The 23,828-nt window shown below is 42.4% G+C and overlaps 1 protein-coding gene across 2 annotated transcripts in view; it reads left to right on the top strand.

The window, feature by feature from the left end:
- Window positions 1-5,573: 5,573 nt before the first annotated feature.
- LOC148040095 (alpha/beta-Hydrolases superfamily protein) overlaps window positions 5,574-23,828 on the top strand; it is a 35,855-nt gene continuing 17,600 nt past the window's right edge. The window contains exons 1-5 of one of the 2 annotated variants that reach the window (XR_015694121.1): window positions 5,574-6,702; window positions 6,806-7,076; window positions 7,166-7,920; window positions 8,052-9,131; window positions 9,265-9,306. Coding sequence is in view for 1 of the 2 variants with exons in the window: in XM_087696603.1 (XP_087552729.1) it covers window positions 5,776-6,702; window positions 6,806-7,076; window positions 7,166-7,920; window positions 8,052-9,131; window positions 9,265-9,306 (3,075 nt within the window). In the remaining variant the exon portion in view is untranslated. The remainder of the gene's footprint in view (window positions 6,703-6,805; window positions 7,077-7,165; window positions 7,921-8,051; window positions 9,132-9,264; window positions 9,307-23,828) is intronic. The other variant, XM_087696603.1, reaches the window with a different exon arrangement.

Raw genomic sequence — 23,828 nt, 5'->3', positions numbered from 1 at the left:
ATTGAAGTACTAATACATCATGATGTAAGTATAACATGTATGCAAATAATTGAGAGAGAGGGGATGCGAATGTATATGGAGAGTGATATAGATTGTGCATGTGTAATTCGACCACTAACATTGTGATAATATTATAAAAATACACATAAGCTTAATGTAGTGATGTAAGGAGAGAGAACTACTAGTGTTGAGAGAGAGAGAGAGAGAGAGAGAGAGAGAGAGAGAGAGAGAGGGTGTTATTGAGGGGGAGGAGGAGAGGGAGATGCATGTTGCAGGTCTCCAAGAAATGCGTGAGAGAGAGAGAGAGAGAGGAATATTAATAAGGGGAGTGAGATGGTGATTGGTCTCCAACATATAAGAGAGAGAGAGAGGAGAATCGATTGTGGTTCTGATGATGAGGAGAGTAAGATGTGGTGATGTAGTGCTAGTGCTAGTGGTGGTAATGTTATTGAGGGGAGTGAGATGTCAGTGGTTGGTGCCCAACATACGAGGAGAGAGAGAGGAGAATTGGTTGTGGTTCTAAGGAGGAGAGGGAGAGTACGATGTAGTGGTGGCGGTGGTAGTACTAGTGGTAGTGGTGGTGGTGGTAGGGATAGGGATAGTGGTGGTGGTGGTGGCAATGGAGGAGTAGCATTGGTGCTTGAATATGCCCAAAAGAAAAAGAGGACTAAGTGGAATAAAACTCAAGGTTGCCAAAAAAAGCTCGCTCAAAAGCTTGCTTCTTGCATGCACTCGTTATAAGTGTCCTATTCGTAATGTATACATTAGTAGCAACTACTTTAGCCTAATAGTAGTTAGGCAAGTTTCTTTTGGATATTAATGCTTGAGCCACTTCTACAATATACCTATTTTTCTACTTAGCAACTTCATTTTGCTACGAAGTGTATCTACATATAAACTGCATCTAAATATCATTTTTCTACAAAAAATTAGAAAACTCATTGGAAAAGTACTCTTCCCATCCAACCAACCTTAGGCATTTAATATGTCCCCGTGTCTCATTCTTTACCAAAGCTTTAAAGCTTTTAAAGTGAGTGAACATCTCACTTTTCTCACATATAAAATAAACCCATACTTTTCGAGTATGAACAACGATAAAAGAGACACAATACTTATAACCACTCATAGTTGTAGTCTTTGCAGGAATCTATGCATTAGAATGTATCAACTCAAGTGGCTTCTTGCAAACATGTTTTTTATATAGAAATGCATGCTTTCATTGCTTTTCAAAACTAGTATGTTCCACATACTTCATGCAACCCATTAACTTCAAACATTGGTAAGCCATCCACAATCAGTTTTGTTTGCATATTTTTAGACCTTTCACATTTACATGACCAATCTGCTTATGCTAAATTTCAATAGGAACATTTCCTATGCGAGAAATGGGATGGACCATATCATCCCGAGTCTCTACGTAGCTTGGAGACTCTACACTATATATCTCTCCAGAGTACTCTCCACAAGAAGTCATGTGGTTAAAGGCACTCGAGTTTACATACCATACATGATTCTTAAATGAACAATCAGCAATCATATAATACATAAAATGCTACATAATAAAAAACTACTCACTTTTGTCTCATAATTGTTTTTGCTAGTTGAAGTATAATTATCTTATTGTTTTGTTCTATTTCCAATTTTAGCTTTGTTTTTGAAACAATTACTAGAAATATGGCCTTTCTCACCACAATGCCAACATTCTCTATTATCTCTAGAATTCTACCTACTATGGGTTAAAACATATAACTTGTCCTCTTCAGCTTTCTCTTTATTGGGATTGTCTCGAGTCCTCTCTTATTTTGTTATATAACAAAACTTTGACCATGACCACTACCTTGGCTTTGGCCCATGACCTCTACCTCTACTAATAGAGTAAAACACATATTCAAACTTGCCTTTACTTTGAAAAGAAGTGGAATCCAAGCCAAGGTTATTCTCCTCAAGTATCAATATAAAAATGAAATTAGCAATTTTGCAAAGTTAGGGATAACAACTCTGTTATTCATAAATGACCTAAAGCTCTTATACTCATCTCTAAGCTCTTATATTCATAAATGACCTGAAGCTCTTATACTCATCTCTAAGTCTATCTAAACAACAACAATATCATTGACTATTACACTAATAGATCCAAGAGCTTCCACAATACTCTTGGTCTTTAATGTATAGTTAATAATGGATAGATTCCCTCTTTTAACTTGATTTAGCTTTGGCTTAGCTTTACGGCCCTTGTGTTTACTTCTAACAACCTTGCCAATTTCTTATAAGCAATATCGAGTTTCAAATTCTTGCAAATACCCATTGTACTATATGTGACACTCATAAATAGCTAATACATCACTTTACATTGTGTCTACTCCTAATTCTTCTTAATCTTTATTTGTTTTATAGTAGCATTTTGTAAAGGGACTTTTGGTGCCACTACTATATCTCCTTCATCATAGTTCCAAATGCCGTCGCCCTTCAAGAAATTTATCATTCAAAACTTTTACGTAGGACAATTAGAGCTATCAAGATTCTCACTGACAATCTAGTTAAAATTGTTAAACATTTTGACAAGACAGGAAGCCTTGCAAAACTTGCAATCTATAACCAAGCCGATACTAGGTGCACTACAACCAAAATACACAATGTGGAATTCACAATCTATATGTTGATACCCTTTGTATCTAAAACCTACCAAACACGTCAAACCTTACAAATCCAAAATTTGTAACCTTTGCACTTGAAACAGTAAACATGGCCGAATCTGCAATATACCTAAAAACTACTTTTGATGAACTTCCAGGACCAAAATAGATGCCAAAATGATATTAGATGGTGAAAATCAATGTGGGAGGAACCAAAAGGGCTAATCTACAAAGCATGCATAGCTTTTCAAGCTCACCAAGTTTCACTAGAATCAGAGGCTCCAGTTTTAAGAACCTTTGATGGCTATATTCCAAGGCAAATCAAACAAGATGGAAGAGTTTCTTACCTAGTTCTTGGTTGCTTGCTTTCATGTTCCATCACCTTCATTTTAGCCTTTGATTGGGCTTGGCACAACCGTGGGACTAATCTAGTATTACGTAAATAGATGAGAGGAGAGAGAGGTGAAGTAACTAAGAGCACACACACAATGGAAACTTGAGCACACAAATAATCTTATTTCTTTTTCTTCCACACTAAAGTAACTTAGTCTACAACATGATAAAAGACTAGCATGAAAGTATTAGAACATATGTATACGAGGTCACTAAGTGTGAACCCACTAAGGATAGATAAGATGGCACAATAAATGTACCATAACTGAGAGCGAATTACGTTGTGTAGTCAAGTTGTAGAATCACTAGCATATCCTCCATGTCGGTCACCTAATGTGCTAACGAGTAAAGTCATGCCATATCACCAAGGCATATAGTGGATGTTAACTCATGTGAGCTTCAACATCTCAACTTTTGGTTGCTAGGAGATTCATGCATTTGGAGGATTGATTCTGACGAGACCTTTTCTCTAGCTTGTCGTATGACAAATATTCGCAACATTGGTGCATTATCAACTCATAACAGTTGATAGGACATGCATAAATATATTTACTAGTAGTTTTCCACTTTTTACACTTTTTGAGATATTGGCATAGCTGGACTATTTGGAATGCTTTCATTTCTTAAATCCTATTATGGAGTGCATAATCATATTAGCCACTTGTAAGGTATACTTTAGTGGCAATTGAGCACCATCGAGTATGTTGATGTTCTTAACAAGAATGATCTAGCTCCTTAACATGTAGCCATCTCTTTGGTTGCTTAGTTGATACTTAGTAGCTATGTGACCATTAATTAATACAATTGCTTGTTACTCATTACGCGAGAGAGAGAGAGAGAGAGAGAGAGAGAGAGAGAGAGAGAGAGAGAGAGAGAGAGAGAGAGAGAGAGAGAGAGAGAGAGAGAGAGAGAGAGAGAGAGAGAGAGAGAGAGAGAGAGAGAGAGAGAGAGAGAGAGAGAGAGAGAGAGAGAGAGAGAGAGAGAGAGAGTGTGTGTGTGTGTGTGTGTGTGTGTGTGTTTTATTAATGCCTATTAGAGGCCAAAAAATCCTTTGAAACAAAAGTAGAGATAATCTAAAACTCAAGGAAACTAAATCTCATGAGTAGAAAATGAAAAGTATAATGTAGGAAATAAAAATGACTAGTTGCATCCTTGGGCCAAATTAAAAACAATGGCTTGATACAAAGGCTAGATGGAAATGATATAAGAGTGGGACTAGAGCAATGTGATGAAATAAGCATTTCAGCTTGGAGTCTAGAAAGGAAAAGGAGCAAAGATTGCAAAGGGAAGGCAGAACTCGAGGCTCTACCATTACCCCCACCCATAAGGGGAAAATTTTGTAATGAGCTTTTTTAGGCAAGCTTTTTGGACCATTCGAGGTGAGCTTTTTCTCAACTTTCAATCGGTCTTGATTAGGACCTTTGGTTTGGCATATCGTGCTCTATTCTATATATAGTAACCCTCTAGCAATTGTGAGTCCAAGTGCCCCATGATCAACAATACCTAAAGCTAGTGTTGTTATGAAGAAGTTGGTGAGAGTGCATAGACGATTATGTCTAAATTGCCCCTTGCCTTGATCATAGAATGTAATATTAGTGTTTGCACAATTCAATGAGGAAGAGCCCAAATCAATGTTAACTTAGAAGTCCATCACTTTGGTTAGTGGGCAAAGCAATCCCAAAACATGCACAATGACATACAATGCTTTTGGATCAAGTCATATATGGTAGATCAGATCCTTAGGGCAAGGGGGGCAACTCCATACCAGTCAATCTCTCAATTGATGCGAGGATGTGCAAATCTAAATAATAGCATGTTTAAATCCATGGGAGAGATGGGTGTTCATGTATCTTAAGTAATAACAAACCATTTGAATATAATTGGATGCTCTCGATAGAAAGCCATCTTCATCCTTAGTGTCTTAATTGGCATGACCCATGTGCAAGCTATGTGTAGCTTGACGATGTCCATCTCGATGACTTGTTGAGCTCACTTTGACTCAACTCTCGGAAAGGATTGGAGAAGATGCCCTCTATAGAAAGCCATCTTCATCCCTAGTGGCTTAATTGGTATGACCCAAGTGTGAGCTGTGTATAGTTGGATAATGTCCATCTTAGTGATCTTATTGAGTTCACTCCAACACAACATAAGGTAGAATTTAGACCCGTCTATATGTAAAAAGCTTTGTTGGATTGTTAACCTTATGTGGCAAGCATAGGTGAAATGGAGAAGTGTCTGTGGGAGAGAAAAGGTGACCAACTCGACCCCCTTGCCCATATCAAGGACATCTCAACATTTGTGCAATAGAGAACTTAGAACCTACTTCCTTCAGGTAGGCAAGCAATTCACTTTCCAATCCACCAATTATTCCCAAGTTTTTTTGCATGTAGAGACTAACCGTGCGAACTAACGTGAATCCCGCCTAAATGTGGATCATCTCCCACCTTCAGTGGATATCATGGACTCGGCTTTCCTAGAGAGTTGAGTTTATAGGTGTGTGTACACCAAGGCCACCCGTGCAAGGCGAGGGTGTGAGAAGCATAAGAAGAGGATATCCTTGAGCTGGTGGGTTTCTTTGAGGCTTCATGGAGCGACGTGGGTAGATTATAACAAGCTGGGAGAGGAGAAAAGAGAAGGGAGAATTGAAGGAAATAAGCAAACCGCCCTTTGCGAATTTGATCTCTCGGAAACGTCCTAAACAGAGTAGAGAGACGACGACGACGAAGGCGAAGAAGCATGCGATCCTGTCATGCTCCGACTCGCTCGCTCGCCTTCGAAACTGCTTCGACCTGCCAGGCGCGCTTCTTCTACTTCATCATCATCCTCATCCCCATCCTCATCTCCTTCTTCCGACTCCAAGGTCCCTACCCTACGTGGCTCTTTTCGTTCTCCTCCGTCTTGTTTCCGCAATCCGCATCTTCTTCGTCCTCCAGCAGCGTCCACAGCAGCCTTTGGGATTCGGAAATTCTCCACCGGCGACTGCCCCGAACTGTTGAAGCAGCATGCATCAGCCAACTCGCCCAGCCTCCCTCTCCAACAAGGTATTGGTTCACACGCGGACCCCGCGTGCCCCCGGCACTCCGCCATTCCCAGCTGGTTCAGCAACATCACGGCCTTTGCCATCCTGTCGATCGTCGCTGCTGCACTCCTTAGTGCGAAAGACGAGAGTGCATACAACGATGCAGTCACCATGTTGTCTACGACATTCTCGAGCCTCTTAGACTCGGCTGTGGATGTTGGAAGAAGCATTTCTGCGAGGATTAAAGGCCTTCTCAATTCCCTTTCCAGCACTTTCGCAAATGCTTATAACATGGCGATTGCAATGGGAATCCTTGTTCTATGCGTGAATGCGGTTGTGTTTTCTAAAGGTGAAGATTATGCAAAGGATCTCACATTGCGGTGGAGATTGTGTGTTACCTCCTTATTGGCAGATTTGGCTGGTGCCAGTCATGTGAGGAGGAGAGCCTTGGTGCAGGCTGGTAATGGTGCTGTGGTGGATTGGTTATTGGAAGCCATAGGCAATCATGAACTTGAAAGCAGCTTGATTCAAGCAGAAGCTGCTCGAGCAGTTGCACATTTTCTGTCAGATGCTCAAACATGCGAACACTTGTTAACAAGACCAAATGCCTTGACAAATTTACTGCTGTTCACGGCATCTGTTCAACCAAATCACAAGGTTTGATCACGCCCAATATGTTGTTTTTCCTATTTTTTAAAGAATTCCGGTTTTTTCTTGTAACATAATGAAATGTCTGTGTTTCACCTCGTGCCAATTTAAGGTGTCCTCTGACGATTATGACAAAGCAAAGGGCAGAAGTATGCTTGTCGCAGCAATAATGGAGATAGTGACATCAAGCTGTGAGTTTGACGATAAACAAAACACAAAGCCAAAGCTTTCTGGAAGTGCTGATAATGAAGACATAGCAGCTGCATTAAGGTTCTTATATGAAGGGGGCTCACTTCTAGAGGAGATCCAAGATGACAGCATAGGTAATGATGACGATAGAGGCAGGTTAGATGACACTGGAATCAGAATCCTTGGTGATACAGGTACAAATTATTATCAGAAACAATGTTCTCCACTTGAACCTGGATAACAATAGAAGCTCAACTGCTGGTAACAAAATCTTTGATTGCAGGAGGTAAGCTTAACCTAGAAGAAAGAGCAGGTAGTCATGGGCTGTGGGATGATTTGCAGGGTAGATATGTTGCTGTACCTTTGGCTGCTTGGGCACTTGCAACTTGGGCTGAAGCATCACCTGCAAATTGCTCAAAGATAGCAAGACTTGATGAGCATGGGAGTGCTATCATGACGGCTATCATGGCACCTGAACGGACTGTCAAGTGGCATGGGGCAGTTGCTGCACGCCACCTTGTGGAAAATGGATATTATGAACCTGCAGTTGTGTGGAGCACTGGGCTGTTGACAGTTGCACATGATGTATCCAATGTCAAAGATGTGCAGCTTGCAGTGGTCATACTTAATTCTTTCCATTCTTGCATAAGCAAGAGTGCAAAAGCACGAGAGGCAGTGTTAGAAAGTTGTCTTCCAATGATGAGAAGTCTTGCTAAACTGACATTTAAAAACATAAATTTGCAGAAAATTATAGCCGAAGCCCTTGAAATTCTCAATTCAATTAATGACGGTTTGCCAGTTGAGGAAGGCAAGAAATGGTCAAGTATTTTGCTCTACTGGATATTCAACAGCAGTTTAGATTTTGTTACTCGTTCAGCAGCCTCGAGAATGTTGGTTTTTGTCATAGACAAGCTTGGCCAGGCTGGTAATGTGCTTTTAGAAGCTTGGTTGGCAATGCTTGTTCTTGATGCTGTTAATGGTTCAAAGGCTAATGCAATTAAGGGGGATACCAAGGCTAAATCCAAGAGTACAGTCCAGGTATGAACGAGCTACATGACCTTCATTTAAGGAGAGTCGCCATATTCTCTTTTTATTTTGTCAGAAAATTACTTGAAGTTAAGTTGCCACCCTAGAATTTTGATTCTGTACTTTGCTAAAATTTGATGCAGAATCAAATGCACCAATCAGCTGTTCAGGCAGCCAACAACCTGGCAAAAACAGTGTGGCAGTCCATTGGAGAGGTCCAAGATGACCAAACAATTGAGACCTCAGAATCACCTTGGAAAGATTTTTTACTGTTGGATATTTTTCAGAATCTATCCAAGCAGCTAAGAAAGGATCCAAAAACAAAGATTGCAACTATTGACACAGTTGAACCTGCACTCAAGGCCCTGAAAGCTTTAACAGAATTGTCTGCTGAAGATAGACATAGGCAGATAAATATAGTAGAGGCAGGGGGGCTTCAGCTCTTGAGAAAAATCATGCTGACCAGTAATGGTGAGCTATTTTCAGACTCACAGAAAGAGGAGACATGTGAGGCAGTTAGACCAGATGGGGAGAAAGTTTCTCCTAGCCAAGAAGAATTGACAGAAAATTCCCAAGCTTCCTCAGCTGCTCATCTTCGAAAGCATGCTGCTCGTCTGCTGTCTATTTTGTCACTTCAACCACCTGCATGTGCTTTCATTGAGAGGGACAGGAGCTGGTGTACATGGCTGGAGGATTGTGCTGATGGTCTAGTTCCCAGTTGCAGTGACTTAAAGTTATTTAGTTATGCACGTGCAACTCTGTTAAATATGGAAGGCCTTAAATGCTCTCCTCTGCAGCTTGCATGTGACATGCAGGTAGCCTCACCATGGCCTCGTTATGAGGACAAGTTATTCCTGTTCAATACAGAATCATGCTTCTGGAAAGACCTATCGAAACGGGATGATGCTCCAAATGAGTCAAGCTCCCTTTCCAGATCAAGCAATTATGAAGATCACAAAGCCAAAGATAAAAAGTCAGTCGAAGTAGGGGAGCAAGATCCTGATGCTGTTAAGGATTTTCAGATGGATGTTGTGTTTGTGCATGGGTTGTGTGGTGGCCCTTTTAAGACTTGGCGTATATCTGATAATAAAACTTCCACAACTGGGAAGGCAGGTTTGGTAGAGAAGATTGACATAGATTCTGGACGAGAAGGAACTTGCTGGCCTAAACAGTGGCTAGCAAGCGATCTGCCAGCATGTCGGCTTCTGACTGTAAAGTACAAGGTCTCTGTCTGTCCGTCTCCCCCTTCTGCCCCCTTTTACACTTATCATGTGGCTCTTGGAAAGTCTCTACTAATCTTGAAAAGTTTCAGGGCAGTGCTGATCATATCTGCATTTTAATTGATGGTGTCTGCAGACAAATCTCTCTCAATGGTCTGGTGCAACACTTCCTTTGCAGGTAAGCTTTTGGTAGCAATCAGGAGCATTAATTGGATGTTTGTGATGGTTGAAAAGTAAAAAGTGCTCAGCATCCAATAGGCCTGACATCACAGGCTCTTTTAACCCAAAGTTCCATGTCATTCTGGCCCTCGTCTCTCCCTTCCCCAACCTCTCTGTGTCATTTTTCCTTCTTTGCTTGGTACCACAGAGTTAGCTTGTAGAAGTCTGGTAGCACCAATGATAACAAACAAAATGTGTTTAGTCAGTATAACACATACTGGATCGCTAGCATCAAGAATCAATAACAATAAAAACTATTATCGTACTCGGAATCAACAAGAGTCAATTTAGTGGGGTCTGACTGTAACATCACCATGCTTTCTGGAGGTGACTCGTGGCTGGTGCAGCTGCCGGTTGCCATGTGACAGGCTGATTCAATGCATTCCCAACATGTACCCTGTAGGATTTACAAAAGAATCAAGTGTATAAGCCCCAAAAATAAACTTCTAGCTGCAAATAGCTACTTAATTTCTTGCATAGAAAAGTGGGCCGCAGATAGAAATGCAATACGCACCATTCTGCCAAGGATGCAAGGAATCGGATTGCCAAGAATCCCAAGGGGGCTAGTATTTTTTCAGGGGATAGCTATTTATGAGGAAGGGATCCTCAGAGACATCCATGACTTGGATTTGAACAGAACCATTGGGATTTCCTTCCAGCACCATTATAGGGACCAACCTAGCGCAGCTGGAGCTTACCGGGAAACTTGCTAAAGCACGAGTTATACGCCAAGACCGAATTGTCTTTCTTGAATTCTTTCGGTTGAAAGTGAATTGCAGACTCCATTTTCAGCCAATTAGAGCTGATTTTTGGCTTTTAAAAAGTCATTTCTTCATTTGCAAACGTAGAAGGTTTTGTTGAGGTCCTTATGTTTGTTCCCATTAGTTGGAAACTCTTTTCTCTAGAGATTCTGTTGCTGCTGCTGTTACTCCAGCCTCTCCATTATTAGAAACAAAGGTGGGAAGAAGGGGAATAGCAAAAGGACAATGAATGCTTGAAGAGAGTGTAAATGAATGATCAAACACAATATGCTAATGTGAATACGATGACATCACACCTTTGCGTCTTGGTTGGAGTGGGTTGAGATGAAGTGAAGAGTGTGTCGTAGTCTCAATGGATCCTGAAATGCAGCAGGCAGCCTCTGGAAGTGATCAGTTGCTGTGAAGCGGGACAGCTCCAAATGTCTGCTGCAGTGAAAATGCAGCACCTCCAGTAGGGACAGCAGGTCAAAGACAATGTGTGACATCAGGTTGGCTGTTGTAAGCTGAAAATGCAGTGTTCTCCTGCCCCAAAACAGCCACACAACAGCTGCAATGCTGACATCAGCTGTATAGCAGGCCTGAATGGTGACATGCAGCCCAAGAAAGGTGGCGACAGCTGCTGAGTGCTTGTAACAAGCTGGAACTGGTCGTCGCCTACAGCAAACACAAGCTGAAGCAAGTCATGGACAGGCCTCTAGGGTCTGGAGGCAAGCTGGCTGAACTGTGAATTGTGATATCTGCCGGTGGAGGGTTGTGGACAGCAGTGGAAGAAGGTGTGAGCTAATGGAGAGTCTGATCTGTGGCCTTGTGTAAATAGCGAAATGTAGAGCACATTTCTTGGAGACAACATGATCGGTTGGGCAGCTTGTTGATTGATAAAATGCAGCTGTAAGTGGTACAGAAACAGGTGGCTAGGGCAGATAGGGGTTGTTGGCTGTAGGTTGCCTGCTGGACAGAGGGTGGCAGTCTAGTTAACCTCCATAAGTTGGTGTCGTCCTCTAGAAGGGGTGTGAGCAGCAAGTGAGAAAGAGGGCTGATGGCTGGTGGGTGTAGTGAGGAATAAGGATGCAGGAAACATAGACTCGTATTAGAGGATCAGGGTTGTGTTTGCCCTATTGTCAAAAATAACCCACTTATTTTTGAAAATTTGTAATTTAGCATTAATTGCCTTTTGGGACTTGTTTTAAGGGGACCAAATTAGGGGTTAATGCATATGATTAAGATTAATTGTAAATCCTAAAATTACTGGCTCAACACCCTTGATTGTAGCAATTTGTGGCCGAGGCAAGGTTGTCTTGGATATGGGGTAAAGAATCCTTTGGAAGGAGACGATCTACAATAGCTATTCGGAATCTTTTGGATACTGGGCATCAGAAATTCCAGTGGGCATGACAGCTTCCAGACTAAAAGCTAGTTGATAAGGAGAAAGCTCGGCAGCTACTTTGAAAGATGTATGATAGGCCTATAGAGTAGTTGGAAGCTTTGTTAGCGAGTCATCTCCCAGATAGGCAATTGCCACGTAGCAAGCAGTCGGCCAGGTGCCACGTGGCTTGTAGTTGGACTGCAGCAGTGGAGCAGACCTACATTCTTTTGGCCATTATTTTCAGCTGATTTATAGGCTTTTGTCTCCTGTGGTCTCAGTTAGTTGTGTCCCACAGATTTCAGGCTGCTGCAGACCGTGGAGACTGTCCTCGGGGCTGACGGAGACCGAGATCTTCGAGGCGGATACATACGCATATATTCTCTTTGCACTCATGTATAATTCTGCATCCTTATACAACATTCTTCATTGCAGATTTTCTATGTTTCACTTTCTCTCTCTTCTCTCTTTGTTCACTCTTTGTCTTGGTCATTCGCTTTCGCATTGCTTCACTTTGACATGGTATTAGAGCACTGAAGGACAGTGGACCCATCTGAAGAGGAGATTTTAGCGCGACACAACGTTGCGTTTTCAGCGTTCAAGTGGGAGCAAGTGGGCCGCACATTAGAACAAGGTGAGGTGAGTGTGGGCATACGAGAAAAGAGAAGATTTGCTGAAGCTGTTGCTGTTTTTTGCCGTTAGAGAAGGAAGAAGGCTGCATTTTGGGCCTTTAAGTGCAGATTTTACCTTTTCATGGCCTCTGGCGGGTGGAGTGGGATGAGCGAACCATAGCCCTAGTAGGCTGTATTTTCATAGTCAGAGGGAGACTACTCTTTGTGTTTTGTGCAGGCATTGTAGGTGAAGATGTCTTTTGAGGTCGAGACAGAGATTCAGGTAATCATGGACCGGAAGGTGCCTGTCCTATTGGCTCTTCTTTCAAATCAAAAGCTCGATGGTGAGAACTACCGCATCTGGTGGGTTATGATGCTTGCCATATTGGAGTCCTATGATTTGACGGAGCTTGTTATGGAGGCTATCCATCGTTCTTCGTGCGACGAGTCTAGACTATCTTACAATGAGAAGGTGGAGTTGGCAAAGGCTTAGGCACATTGGGATAAACTCAATGTTTGCATTTGCTCGTTTTTATTTCTCTCTTGTATTACAGTTGTTATCTCTCATATGGAGCATTTGACGATGGCCCAGGAGATATGGTTGGAGTTGGATCAGATGTATAATTGGTGACTATCATGAAGTGAGTTTCTTTGGAAGTGCGGACGTGGGCAGTGGACCATGAGTGTCAACAAGTCATTAACCATGTGAGAGTATATCAACAAGCTAAGGCAGCTTCAGATGCAGGTTCAAAACGTAGGGAAGGTGATTCCTTTTGAAGATATGGTGATAACACTCCTTTCATAGTTACTGCCTCGCATCAGTGGTTTTTATTCCGCCTTGATTGCTTTAGGGCAGCTTGAGACTCTTTGGTGGGAAGAGTTGGTTCCTATGGTCTTGGTCCAAGAGGAGCAACTGAAAGGAACCAATGCTTCAAAATCTGAGGCTTTGGTGGTCAGTCCTCTTAGAAGAAGGGGAAGGACCAAAAGTAGGAGGAGGACAAATCTAAGAAGAACAAAGACAAGGAGTCTACTTGTCACATTTGTGGCAAAACAGGTTACTGGAAGAAGGATTGTCTCGACAAGGAGAAGAAGGAGAAGGAGAAGAATGAGAAATCTTCAAAGGATTCCAAAGCGGTGGTTGCTCCCTCATTGGCTACTTTCCTCCATTTGGAGGTGATTGAGGATTCGACCCTGACGGCTTCTGATGCTGCGTTGACAACCCCATACACTCAGGAGTGGATTGTTGACATTGGTGTCTCCCGACACATGACTCCTTTTGTAAGTGTTGCTCATTTGCGGCTTTCCCATGGTCAAATTCTCATTGGTGATAGTTCATCTATTCCTATTCAGGGATGGGGCAACATGCATCTTATTCTAGATGGATGTGGTGGTGCCCTGCATCCAAGTACTTTATGTACCGGCTTTGGGGTATCATCTTCTCTCGACGTTCAAGATTTGTGCCCTCGGCCTTTTGATCGAATTCGATATGGATTCTTTTCGGATTCTTGATCGAGGATCAAGGCAGGTTCTTTCTTCAGGTTATGAGGAGAATGGAGTCTATAAGTTGCGGTCTTCTTCTGCCTTGACTTCTCTTCTTCTTACCTCACAAACTCAGTTCGAGCTTTGGCATGCTCGGTTTGTCCATCTCAATTATGATTACCTTCAGAAGGTGTCTAAGAGCCAGTTTGTTTGATGTTTGCCGGATATTGTGGTGAGCCAGCAGCATTGTGTATCTTGCATCCGTGGGAAGTAGACTCGTGATGTTGTTCCCAGCAAGACTTCGAGGCGGTCTTCAGCACCCTTGGAGCTTGTTTCTACCGATCTTTGTGGACCAATGAGGACGGAGTCCCTTAGAGGGAGCTTGTATGTTATGCTAATTGTGGATGATTACAGTAGGATGACATGGGCCTATTTCTTGAAGTTGAAGTTAGAGGCTTTCTCCAACTTTAAGGATCGGTTGCTCTTTGAGGAGAACCGATTGGGGTGGAAGCTGAAGACCTTACGATCGGATAAGGGTGGAGGGTTTGTTTCTAATGAGTTTACTCGTTTTTGTGCAGATCGTGGTATTCACCAGGAATATAAACACCCCTTAGGAGAATGACATCTTGGAGTGGAAGAATTGCAGTGTGATCGAGATGGCCCATACCATGTTGGAACATCACCAGACACCTCAGTGTCTATGGGCTGAGGCTGTGGCTACTACCGTTCGCATCCTTAATCGTTCACCTACTTTCGTTGTTGTTGGTAGGACTCCTTATGAGGCGTACTTTGGGTCAAAGCCAGATGTTTTTTATTTTAGGGTCTTTGGGTGTGATGCCTATGTTCACATCCCAAAGACATAGCGTCACAAATTCGAAGCGGCTTCCAAAAGACAGGTATTTGTGGGCTATAGCTCGCAGTCTCAAGGCTATCAATCGTATGATCTTGTTAAGCGGGATGTCTATACAAGCCGTAATGTTCGGTTTGTGGAGGTTCCAGCCCTAGGGGGGGGTGAGGACCGCCTTGTTCTTGGAGATCCCAGTGATAGCCGGGCCCCAATAACTGCTCCTCTAGAGCTTGGACTCTTGAGGACTCTTCTTCGGATGAGGAGCTTAGTTCTCAGCCATGGGATTCACTGATTGCTCCTTCACCGTTGGTGGATCTTCTAGAATCTTCAGTAGATGGCGATGGACGAGGCGAGATCTGCCGGGCTCCTGTGTTGATTGCAGTGCACGATACCTTCTTCTAATGGTACGGGTCTTGAGGTGGTTGCTAAGTCCTAATTTATGCAGAAATTTAGGGTTCATAGAATTCCTTTTGCTGTCCACCAAATATGGTTGAGATCTACTCCAAATGGTTGAGAAATGTTGAGATGTTTTGAGAATTGATTGGAGAAGGTGAGAGAATGCCAAAGAAGAAAGAAATTCCCGACTTCCATACGGGAAATGATTGAAATTGACTCTTGCCTACTCTGATCAGCAGCCTAGATTTTTGTTGCCTACTACCAAGGGAAGTGCCCAGTTGTTGTCGCCTGCATCTGTAGGCATCATAAATGCTGTTGTTTGTATCAGTAGGGTCTCCTGTAGTAGTTGGCAGCCTCCTCAATGTCTCCATAGTAGAAAAGTCAGCAGCTTCCTCTCTCCCTCTCCCATAGCCTCTAAACTAGTTGAATGGTTGAGATCTAGCCCAAAAAACGTTTTCTTAGTTTGCATGGGCATTTTTGCTAAGTGGCAGCCTTCTAAACCCATTTTTCAGCATTATCCAAACATAAAATTAATTTTAGAATTAAATAATTATAAAAATTAATTTCAATCCTTCTTGCCTTGCCCAAAATTAAATGTGCCCATCCATAATTAAATTGGCTAGGCCATTTGCAACATGGAATAGTCCTCAACCTTTGTTGACCCTTAGATTAGCATTAAATAAATAAATAAATAATGCTAGTTCCTATCGTCATTGACACTTATAAAACAATTGTCTTAGGTTCAAAAGTGACACCAATTGACCACCAAAACCCAACTAGCATAACTTATCACAACTTTTACCTTTGACACCCATTTCATCCTTGGGGTCATTGGCTTGTTACCATGAAATAATTGCCATGTGTATCACATGTGCTAAAACCTTGCACATTTGATTAATAACTTAAGCAAATGTTATCGGCAATATTAAATCATCTCAAACTTTCGTGTCCCTATGACAAACCTTTAGCTTAAAATCCATGCAATAGTCATTACAGAAGCATGGCATCTTTTGCCAGCTCATCTCTACCAATTCTCCTTCTCAGAATGGAGTCATAGAGTGTAGGAACCGGATTGTTATGGAAATGGCACGCTCTATGCTATTCGTAGTACAGCTCCCTGAGCGCCTTTGGGTCGAGGCTGTATACACTTCGGTGTACATCCTCAATCGGTGCGCGATTGCGGCTCTTTCTCAAAAGGCCCCGTATGAGGCATTTTTTTGCTCTTGGCCTGTCATTTCCCACTTCAAAGTCTTCAAGTGTTATACGTACGTGTACACACATACACGCGCTCGATGACAAGATAGACAAGCTCACTCCCCTAGCGAATCTCTTATTTTTGTGGGATATTCCTCTATAGCGAAAGCCTATCGTTTATTTGATTCTCGGACAAACAAGGTGATCGTGAGGTGGGATGTTGTCTTTGACAAGAGGGATATCGTGCAGTTCTCTGCACAGGATTCCAATCCGATTTCTTCTTCCACAACATCATTAGAGATCGTGCCTACTGAGCTTGGCTGCTCCTAACATTTCCGCTGATTCTTCCGCTCCTAGGCCCCCTCCTCAAGACCCGTTATCTCGCTCGTACCAGCAGACCTTGCGAGATTCAGGGATTCTACGACTAGATTCCACTCTGGAGGGATCTAGAAAATCTGCCTGCCGGCTTGCTCCTCAGGCATCATTTGCATTGTTGTTTATAGCTGAATATATTGCGCATTCTGAGCCGGATACATGGTAGGAGGCTCTTCAGCAATCTCAATGGCGCGAGGCCATGGAGGACTTAGAGAGTATTGACTGAACATTGGAACAAAGTGGATTTTTAGGACCAAGCTAAAAGCTAATGGGACTTTAGACAAGTACAAGGCTTGCCTTGTCGTGCAAGGGTTTCGACAGAAGCATGGCATTGACTATGAAGAGATCTTCGCCTCTACTACGCGGTTGACTTTCTTTCGGTTGCTACTCGCACTAGCCGCTCACTATGGTTGGCCGATATATTAGATGGATGTCAAGAGTGCCTTCCTGAACGGTTTCTTGGAGGAGGAAATCTATGTGGAGCAGCCACTGGGCTTTCTTTCAAGAAACCCTAGGGATATGGTATTCTGCTTGAATAAAGCTCTTTATGGGCTGAAGCAAGCTGCGGTCTTAGTTTCATAGGATGGATGAGTTTTTGCAGACTCATAGATACCATTCTACCCCTTATGACCCGAACTTATATCTTCGAACTACTGCAGAGGGGGTTAGCTATATCCTGCTATTTGTTGATGACTTACTCATCACAGGCTCAGTTTCTGCTGCCATAGCGGAAATCAAGGCTATGCTTAAAGCTACATTTGAGATCACAGACCTTGGTTTGTTGTCCGATTTCTTGGGGATGGAGGTAGTTCGTTTTGGGGGGCTGTATTTTTGTGTCACAGCAGAAGTACGCACTTTAGCTCGTGAAACAGTACACTCCGGATCAGACAGGGCCAGCGGCCACGCCTCTAGATCTTACTGTCTACTTGTCGAAGGATACCCTAGGATAGCCCTTCGATGACCATACCTATCGTTTTGCTGTAGGAAAACTTCTTTGGTTAATTCACACTAGGCTAGATTTAGCTTACTCAATTAGTATACTCAGTCAGTATTCATAGCACCTAGGATGTCACATTGGATTGCATGTCTTCATGTGTTGTGTTATTTGTGGTATACTTATTCTTATGGCCTTGCATATGGTTTTGGTTTATGTTTATAGGGGTACAATGATTTTGATTGGGCAAGAGATCTTGATACCCGGCATTCCCATTGCGGCTACGTCTTTACCTTGGGCATGGCTTCCATTTCTTAGTCCACCAGCCGTAAGCAGGAGACAGTGGCAGCTTCCACAACTGAGGTTGAGTACCAGGCTCTCTCCGATGGCACCATCGAGACGATCTATCTTAGGAGTTTACTGGCAGCGCTTCACTTTCCATGTGTCTCTCCTACAGTTGTCTACTGCGACAACCAGAGTGCCATTGCCCTTGTGGGCAATTTGATCCTTATACCACGGACATGGCATATGGGAATCCACTTCTACTTTTCTAGAGAGCAGGTTGAGTTAGACACTATTCGCTTAGAGTTTGTGCCATCATCATATAATTTTGCAGATATTTTCACCAAAGCGGTCAACTGGCCGGTTCTTTAGTACCTGCTACCTAGGATCGGCTTAGGTACACACTCCTTTACTTCTTCAGCTTGACGGGGAGAGGGTGCTTCCCTCTTGCTTTCCCTTTCAGTTTGAGAGGAGGCGGCTTCTATTCTTGATAGCGACAGTGATGATGCTTACAGTTTTTCCTAGACATTACATTAATTTATTCTTTTGTATTGTATTATGAACATTTGTAACTTCATCTGCACTATTAGGATGACATGATTGTAAAAGGGCACTTGGATAAGTGAACAATTCCCCTGCGATGGTACTGTCCCAGTGGCACCGTTGCATAGCATATTGCATGAGCATGATATCTTGCATCTCCCTTTGCATTACCCCATGCATTGGCATTCTGTTCATGTAAACATGCATCTGTGTGCATTTATTCCTTTTCGGTTGTTTGTAGTCGTCGACTCTAGGATCCACCATCTTTTAGCCATTGCTTATGGCAGTCTTTTCCAACTTGCTTGCTTGCTTTGCTTGTCTTGCTTGCTCGACATATTTGCTATATACACATCTTAGCCATTTTCTTCGTTATCGACACCCAGTAATGGTAGGGATAGTATGTTTGTCTTGTGAAGGTCTTGGGTCTGACCATCCCTTATCACTCTCCCGTTTGGGGCACGGATACTCAATAGGATGAAACTTGATTTGCAACCCTCACTTAATGCTTAATCTATCAAACCTATAAGCTCTTTAAAAAAAAAAGTCCATAGTGATTCCATCCGTCTTTGTAGGGCTTGGTAGGTCACTGGGCAGCCGACGTGCACCCTTTGTCCGATGCCTTGTCCTCTCTAGGGTGATCATGAGAAACACATTTGATGTCTCTATGGAGACGATGTGGGCCTCTGCATACCAATCAGACAAGCTGGAGTTGAGAACGTTGTCGATTGAAATGGCTGAGCGGTGGCAGTATGAGTTTGACCTTTAAACTACCCCTTGCCATCACCTTGCCTCCCTTGCTAGGGGTTGTTCGACTGAGGGGCGGGGATCTGAGACTTAGATTTAGGTGCTGTGCCTCTCGCCTTTGATCGACACTCCTTGTCAAAATGACCAGCCTTTTGACAATGTTGACAATAGGGATTCCTCGGATTGATTTTGTCTTCGATTTTGAGTGGAGATTTGATTTTATTTGCCCTTTCCTTGTTGCCCCTTCTGAGAATGAGCAACAAGAGCCCTCTTTTGAGGAAGAATTTATATGAAATTGGTCGAACAACCGTGCGTAACGCAACAATTGATACTCAAATTCATAGAAAGTAGGCATCGTAGCCTTTGAAACTATACCTTCCACAAAATTGAAGTATTTCTTGGGTAGTTTGTTCAGAAACAATGTGACTCGATCGTCAGAGGACTTGGGAGTCTCCGTAATGGAGAATTCGACAAGAAGTCGCAGATACTCAGTTAACTTGACTTTCAAGCCATCCCGGTCAGTGATTTTAAAGAGTTGGAGCTCATGGTCAAGATTTATACGACAGGTCCTATTCGGGGGTCCTATCCCGAGCCGCATAGCGGTCAGTCAATTGTGCCCATTGTTTTGACGCTAAGTCAAAATGTTGAAGCTGAGAATGAAACCCAGGCAATAAGCCTTGCATCAGCTCGACAATAGTGGAGGCATTCCTAGCCTTCCATGAGCGGACAATCTCGTGGAACAAGTGCGGGATTGGGTTGGGATTCCAACCCTTGCACAAGATCCCATAGGTTATGGGAGTCAAGGACATGTCTCATCAAGTTCGACCAAGTGGTAAAGTTTGACCTGTTAAAATGAGTCGTATCATTGAAAGCACGCTTGGCAGAAAATGAGCTAGAACCATGAGGTGTCGGGAAGGTGGGATAAGATGGAGGTGGAGGGTAGGATGGCGATGGTGGGTGTGTCTGATAGGAAGAATGAGGGGGAAAAGATGGAAAGGTAAAAATAGATTGGGAGTGTCCAGTGAGTGCCGATTGATGCGGAGGCACTGGAACATAAATGTTTCCATAAGGTGCCGATGGAGATGGAGGCACTGGGACACAAAAGCCTTGTCCAAAGCTTGGTTGGGGCACAATAGAACGACTAGGAGGTCCACTAGGTAATGCTATAGAAGCAAGCTGTGGTACCAACTGATCCACATTTGGGAGAGAATGGGGAGGATACCCAAGCTTCAATGATCCCGAAATGTGTGAGAAGTAGGTGGAACACCACCCAATGGAGGAAAGGATGAGGTCCTAAAGGCGGTGCTTATGTTTCCATAACCCCTCGGTGCGGTGTGACGTGCAACATGAGGTGTTTGATAGGGAATGTAAATGGTGTAAAAGGAAGTGGAGAAGCAACGGAAGAATGTGGTTGGATGGGCGGGTTTTAAATCTATGGTGTGAAAAGTGTAGATGCATTTTATTCATTTTTACCATTTAATGATTGAAAATGAAATGATGATGATGATGATGCACCATGCAATGTAGAAATAAGAACGCCAAACTCATTTTGATTTTGAGAAATAAATTGAAAAGAAGAAAGGATAGAAGAAGAGGTACCTGGCTTTTTCTTATAATCCCCATGATGTTTGTTAACATACAAGAATTGGTCCTCAAGAGAACCTTTTCTGTAGTCAACGGATTGTACTCTATCTTCCTCATGATTTCTACCAGTATATTGCAAAGCAGAAGAGGTAAAAGACGAAGGAACAAAAGATGAATCTAAAGTACCTTACACCGGAGTGGACGGAAGAGAATAAAAGAATGGAACATGCTCCGGATCTCTTTCTTCAACAGGGGGACCCATCCCTGAGGGAGGTCTCGACGGCCCTGCAAGATCATCAGATTTATGCGCAACATCCGAAGAGAGAAATTCATGTCTACCTTCATTGAGTAGCTTCTCTTGAAGAGTAATCCTTCGATCGAGCTCCTTAATCTTCTTTCGTCTATAGTCCATGTTCACATGATATTCTTTAGTGGAAAGCTTGTATAGCCTTTCTTCCATGTTGTCAGAAGTGTCTCCGTATTGTTAGAAGTGTTTTCCACCATGTCGGACCTTTGTGGAGCAAGTTGTCCTACCCACTCTCGCTCAATTCTCAGCATAGGTTGTTCTAGAGACTGAATTGGTGTTGATGTGTTTGAAGTCATTTGAACCTAGTGTTGTTCTTTCTTCTTGCAGAGCACTTTCAGATCAAAGGCCTAGGTTTCTCAGAGAGTACTAAGTTTTGATACCATATAAAAAAATACTCTGACACAGAAACACGAATAACAATCGTACGACAAAGCACATACTAATAAAAGAACACAGTTAGGGTTAGGATAGCTCAGAGACAATGAATACAGAAAATAACTGAAGTGATATAAGTGCTGAATATAGAATGCTCATGCAGCAAACACACTATGCAATGAATAAATACTGAATCTCGAACTCCTGTATCTCAAGGATCAGGGTAGGGCTAATGAGCTGGAATGTGTGTCATACTCTAAATGGATCCCGAATCAGAGCAAGGCGGCCTCCGGATGTCGAACACTAGCAAATTCAGCAGTGAGAAGTTGGATCTGATGCAGACGGCATTGAGGAGAGAGAAAGACTAAAAATGCAGGCAGGACAGCCTGCAGGAGAGAGAAAACTGCTAAACGCAGGTAGAACAACCTAGCGATAGCTTGTAGGAGCTGGCGACTATTGGAGGAGAGAAAACTGCCAGCCGACAGGCAAGATAGCTGGGCGATAGTCTGTAGGAAGCAAAGGCAAGGCTGTCTTGATGTGGCAGGCTGTACAACAGTAGGTCTGTGCAGGAATAATAGTTGTCTAGTTGTGATAAGCTCCAAACTGCGTGAAGAGGACTGGAAATCTGGCGCCAATTGATGTTGACAACAATGGATAGCTTCGGCTGAGATGTCCTCTGCGAATGGGATGTGGGCAGTAAGCTGAAACACCTGAAATTTGCAAAAACGAGATTAAGGGCTGAATGAAGAGCATCATAGGTATTTATAGAAAGTTTGGGCCCTCCCAAGTGGGTTTGTTCTTATGGGACACAGAAACTCTCTAGGATTGTGTTTCTTTTAAATAAACAAGGTTTCTTCATTAATTAAACAAGTTTTGGGGTTGTTTAAGTGAAGCTAATGCATTTTTAGCTCAACAATGTGCCATGTCTGTGCAACTATGTGACTACAGGATGAGCATGGATTTTTCCTATTTGATGCGACTATATAATGATAGCTATTGGGCTCTCTTCTTTACCTTGCCAATAGTAGGCTAGATACTTCTTTAATGTTTTGACCATCTCAAGTCTTCCTGCTTATGTTTCTAGGGTGCTATCTTGTTTTTGTCTATGTTTGTAGGACATTCACTTGTATACACAGGCATTTACTCACATTGCAAGTGGATCATTCAATATTCTTCCTTCATTGTTCGTGCTCATTCTCTTTTCCTCTCTTCCATTGTACATCTTCCTACTTACATCAAGAACAACTTAGGCAGTAAACAAGAGGATATCTTTATCCTTTAGATCATTAAAAAAGTAGTAGATGAAACTAGCCTTCCTCCTTGGAGAGGGCGGTAATAACCTGATTTAATAATAAATGCATCAAGTAAGTAAATCGCATAAACTGAAATGTACACTAAATCACTTTAATCTTGGTCAATGGATAGTATGTTGGTCCTAAAACTAGCACCCCTTGTGCTATTTCTTTATCTTCAATTGCAAATGAATAGAGTACAATTGAGATTCACTAATCCCCTATGCTAATCCAAGTGCCTCTTGTTGCTAGAAATGACTAGCAAGCCTTCAAACCAATTCGCCCCTTCGTTTGCTCGAGGATTGGTCTTCACCTTGCTCCTTGCAAGACAAATTTAGCCCCAAATTTAATATTGTTTAGCTAGCCTCTTGAATCTCCCTGAAATTCATCAATTTTCAGCTATCATGAGAACATGAAATTTTATTGCTTTGCTTAGCATTTGATTAAAAGATAATCAAATGTGCAAATGTGACTTGCATATGTGAGGTGCATGTCAATTATTTCATAGCATGGGACCCAAAACCGTGAGATATTAGTTGGTGCCAAAGGCAAAAGCTTCAATAAGTTATGCCTAATATGTGCTAGGTGGTACTTGGTATTAGATTTGGGTCTAGACCAATTTATCAGCACTAATGTCAATGGTAACATTAGATGTTAGGCATTAATTAATTAATGCCATTCTAAGGGTCAATAATTGCTCAGAGACACTTGGGAGATGAATTGGCCTAGCCAATCTAATTATTTACTGGCAAAATTAAATTTTCGAGCATTAGCTTTCTAATTATTAACTTAATTTTCAGAACTAATACTTTGAAAAATTAATTTAATAAGCTAGATAATGTTGGAAAATGAAATTAGAAAGCTACCACTTGGCAAAACTTGCCCATGCAAGTGGAAAAAATGTTGTTGAGGATTGGTGGAAGTGTATTCCAGTTGTTATGAGAGAGAAGTATAAATATATGCTAGGGTTTGCACCGAGGAAACACAACATGTACGGCCAAGATTGAAACACAAAGACTCAGATAGAGAAATAAAACTCAAACGCAAAATGAAAAAACTCAAATAAAAAGTCAAACACAGAGAGAAGAAACTCTGAAGTTGAATGAATGTTGTAAACGAATATAAGAGTGTATAGAATGCCCAAGGACAGAGTAGTGTAGTGTTTGAGAGTGACGTCCACCAGAGACGGATCCCAAGTGCAGTAACCACTAGTTGGAGTGTCGGAGTGCGGGAAACATCAAACGCTGATCACTAGAGTGTCAGGGAACTGAGGCGACAATAGGAGAGGATGTAGATGGCTTATTGGACAACAAAAACATAGGTATTGTAGTAGTTGCCCAGTGGGAGAGAGAGAGAGGATAGGGCATCAAACAAAGGATGCTCGTTGGTTGCCCAGT

Source organism: Lygodium microphyllum, chromosome 2 (genome assembly GCF_053477565.2).
Source record: "Lygodium microphyllum isolate KBCC chromosome 2, Lygodium_microphyllum_v1.1.10, whole genome shotgun sequence".
Taxonomy (NCBI): domain Eukaryota; kingdom Viridiplantae; phylum Streptophyta; class Polypodiopsida; order Schizaeales; family Lygodiaceae; genus Lygodium; species Lygodium microphyllum.
This window is presented reverse-complemented; position numbering and strand designations above follow the sequence as displayed.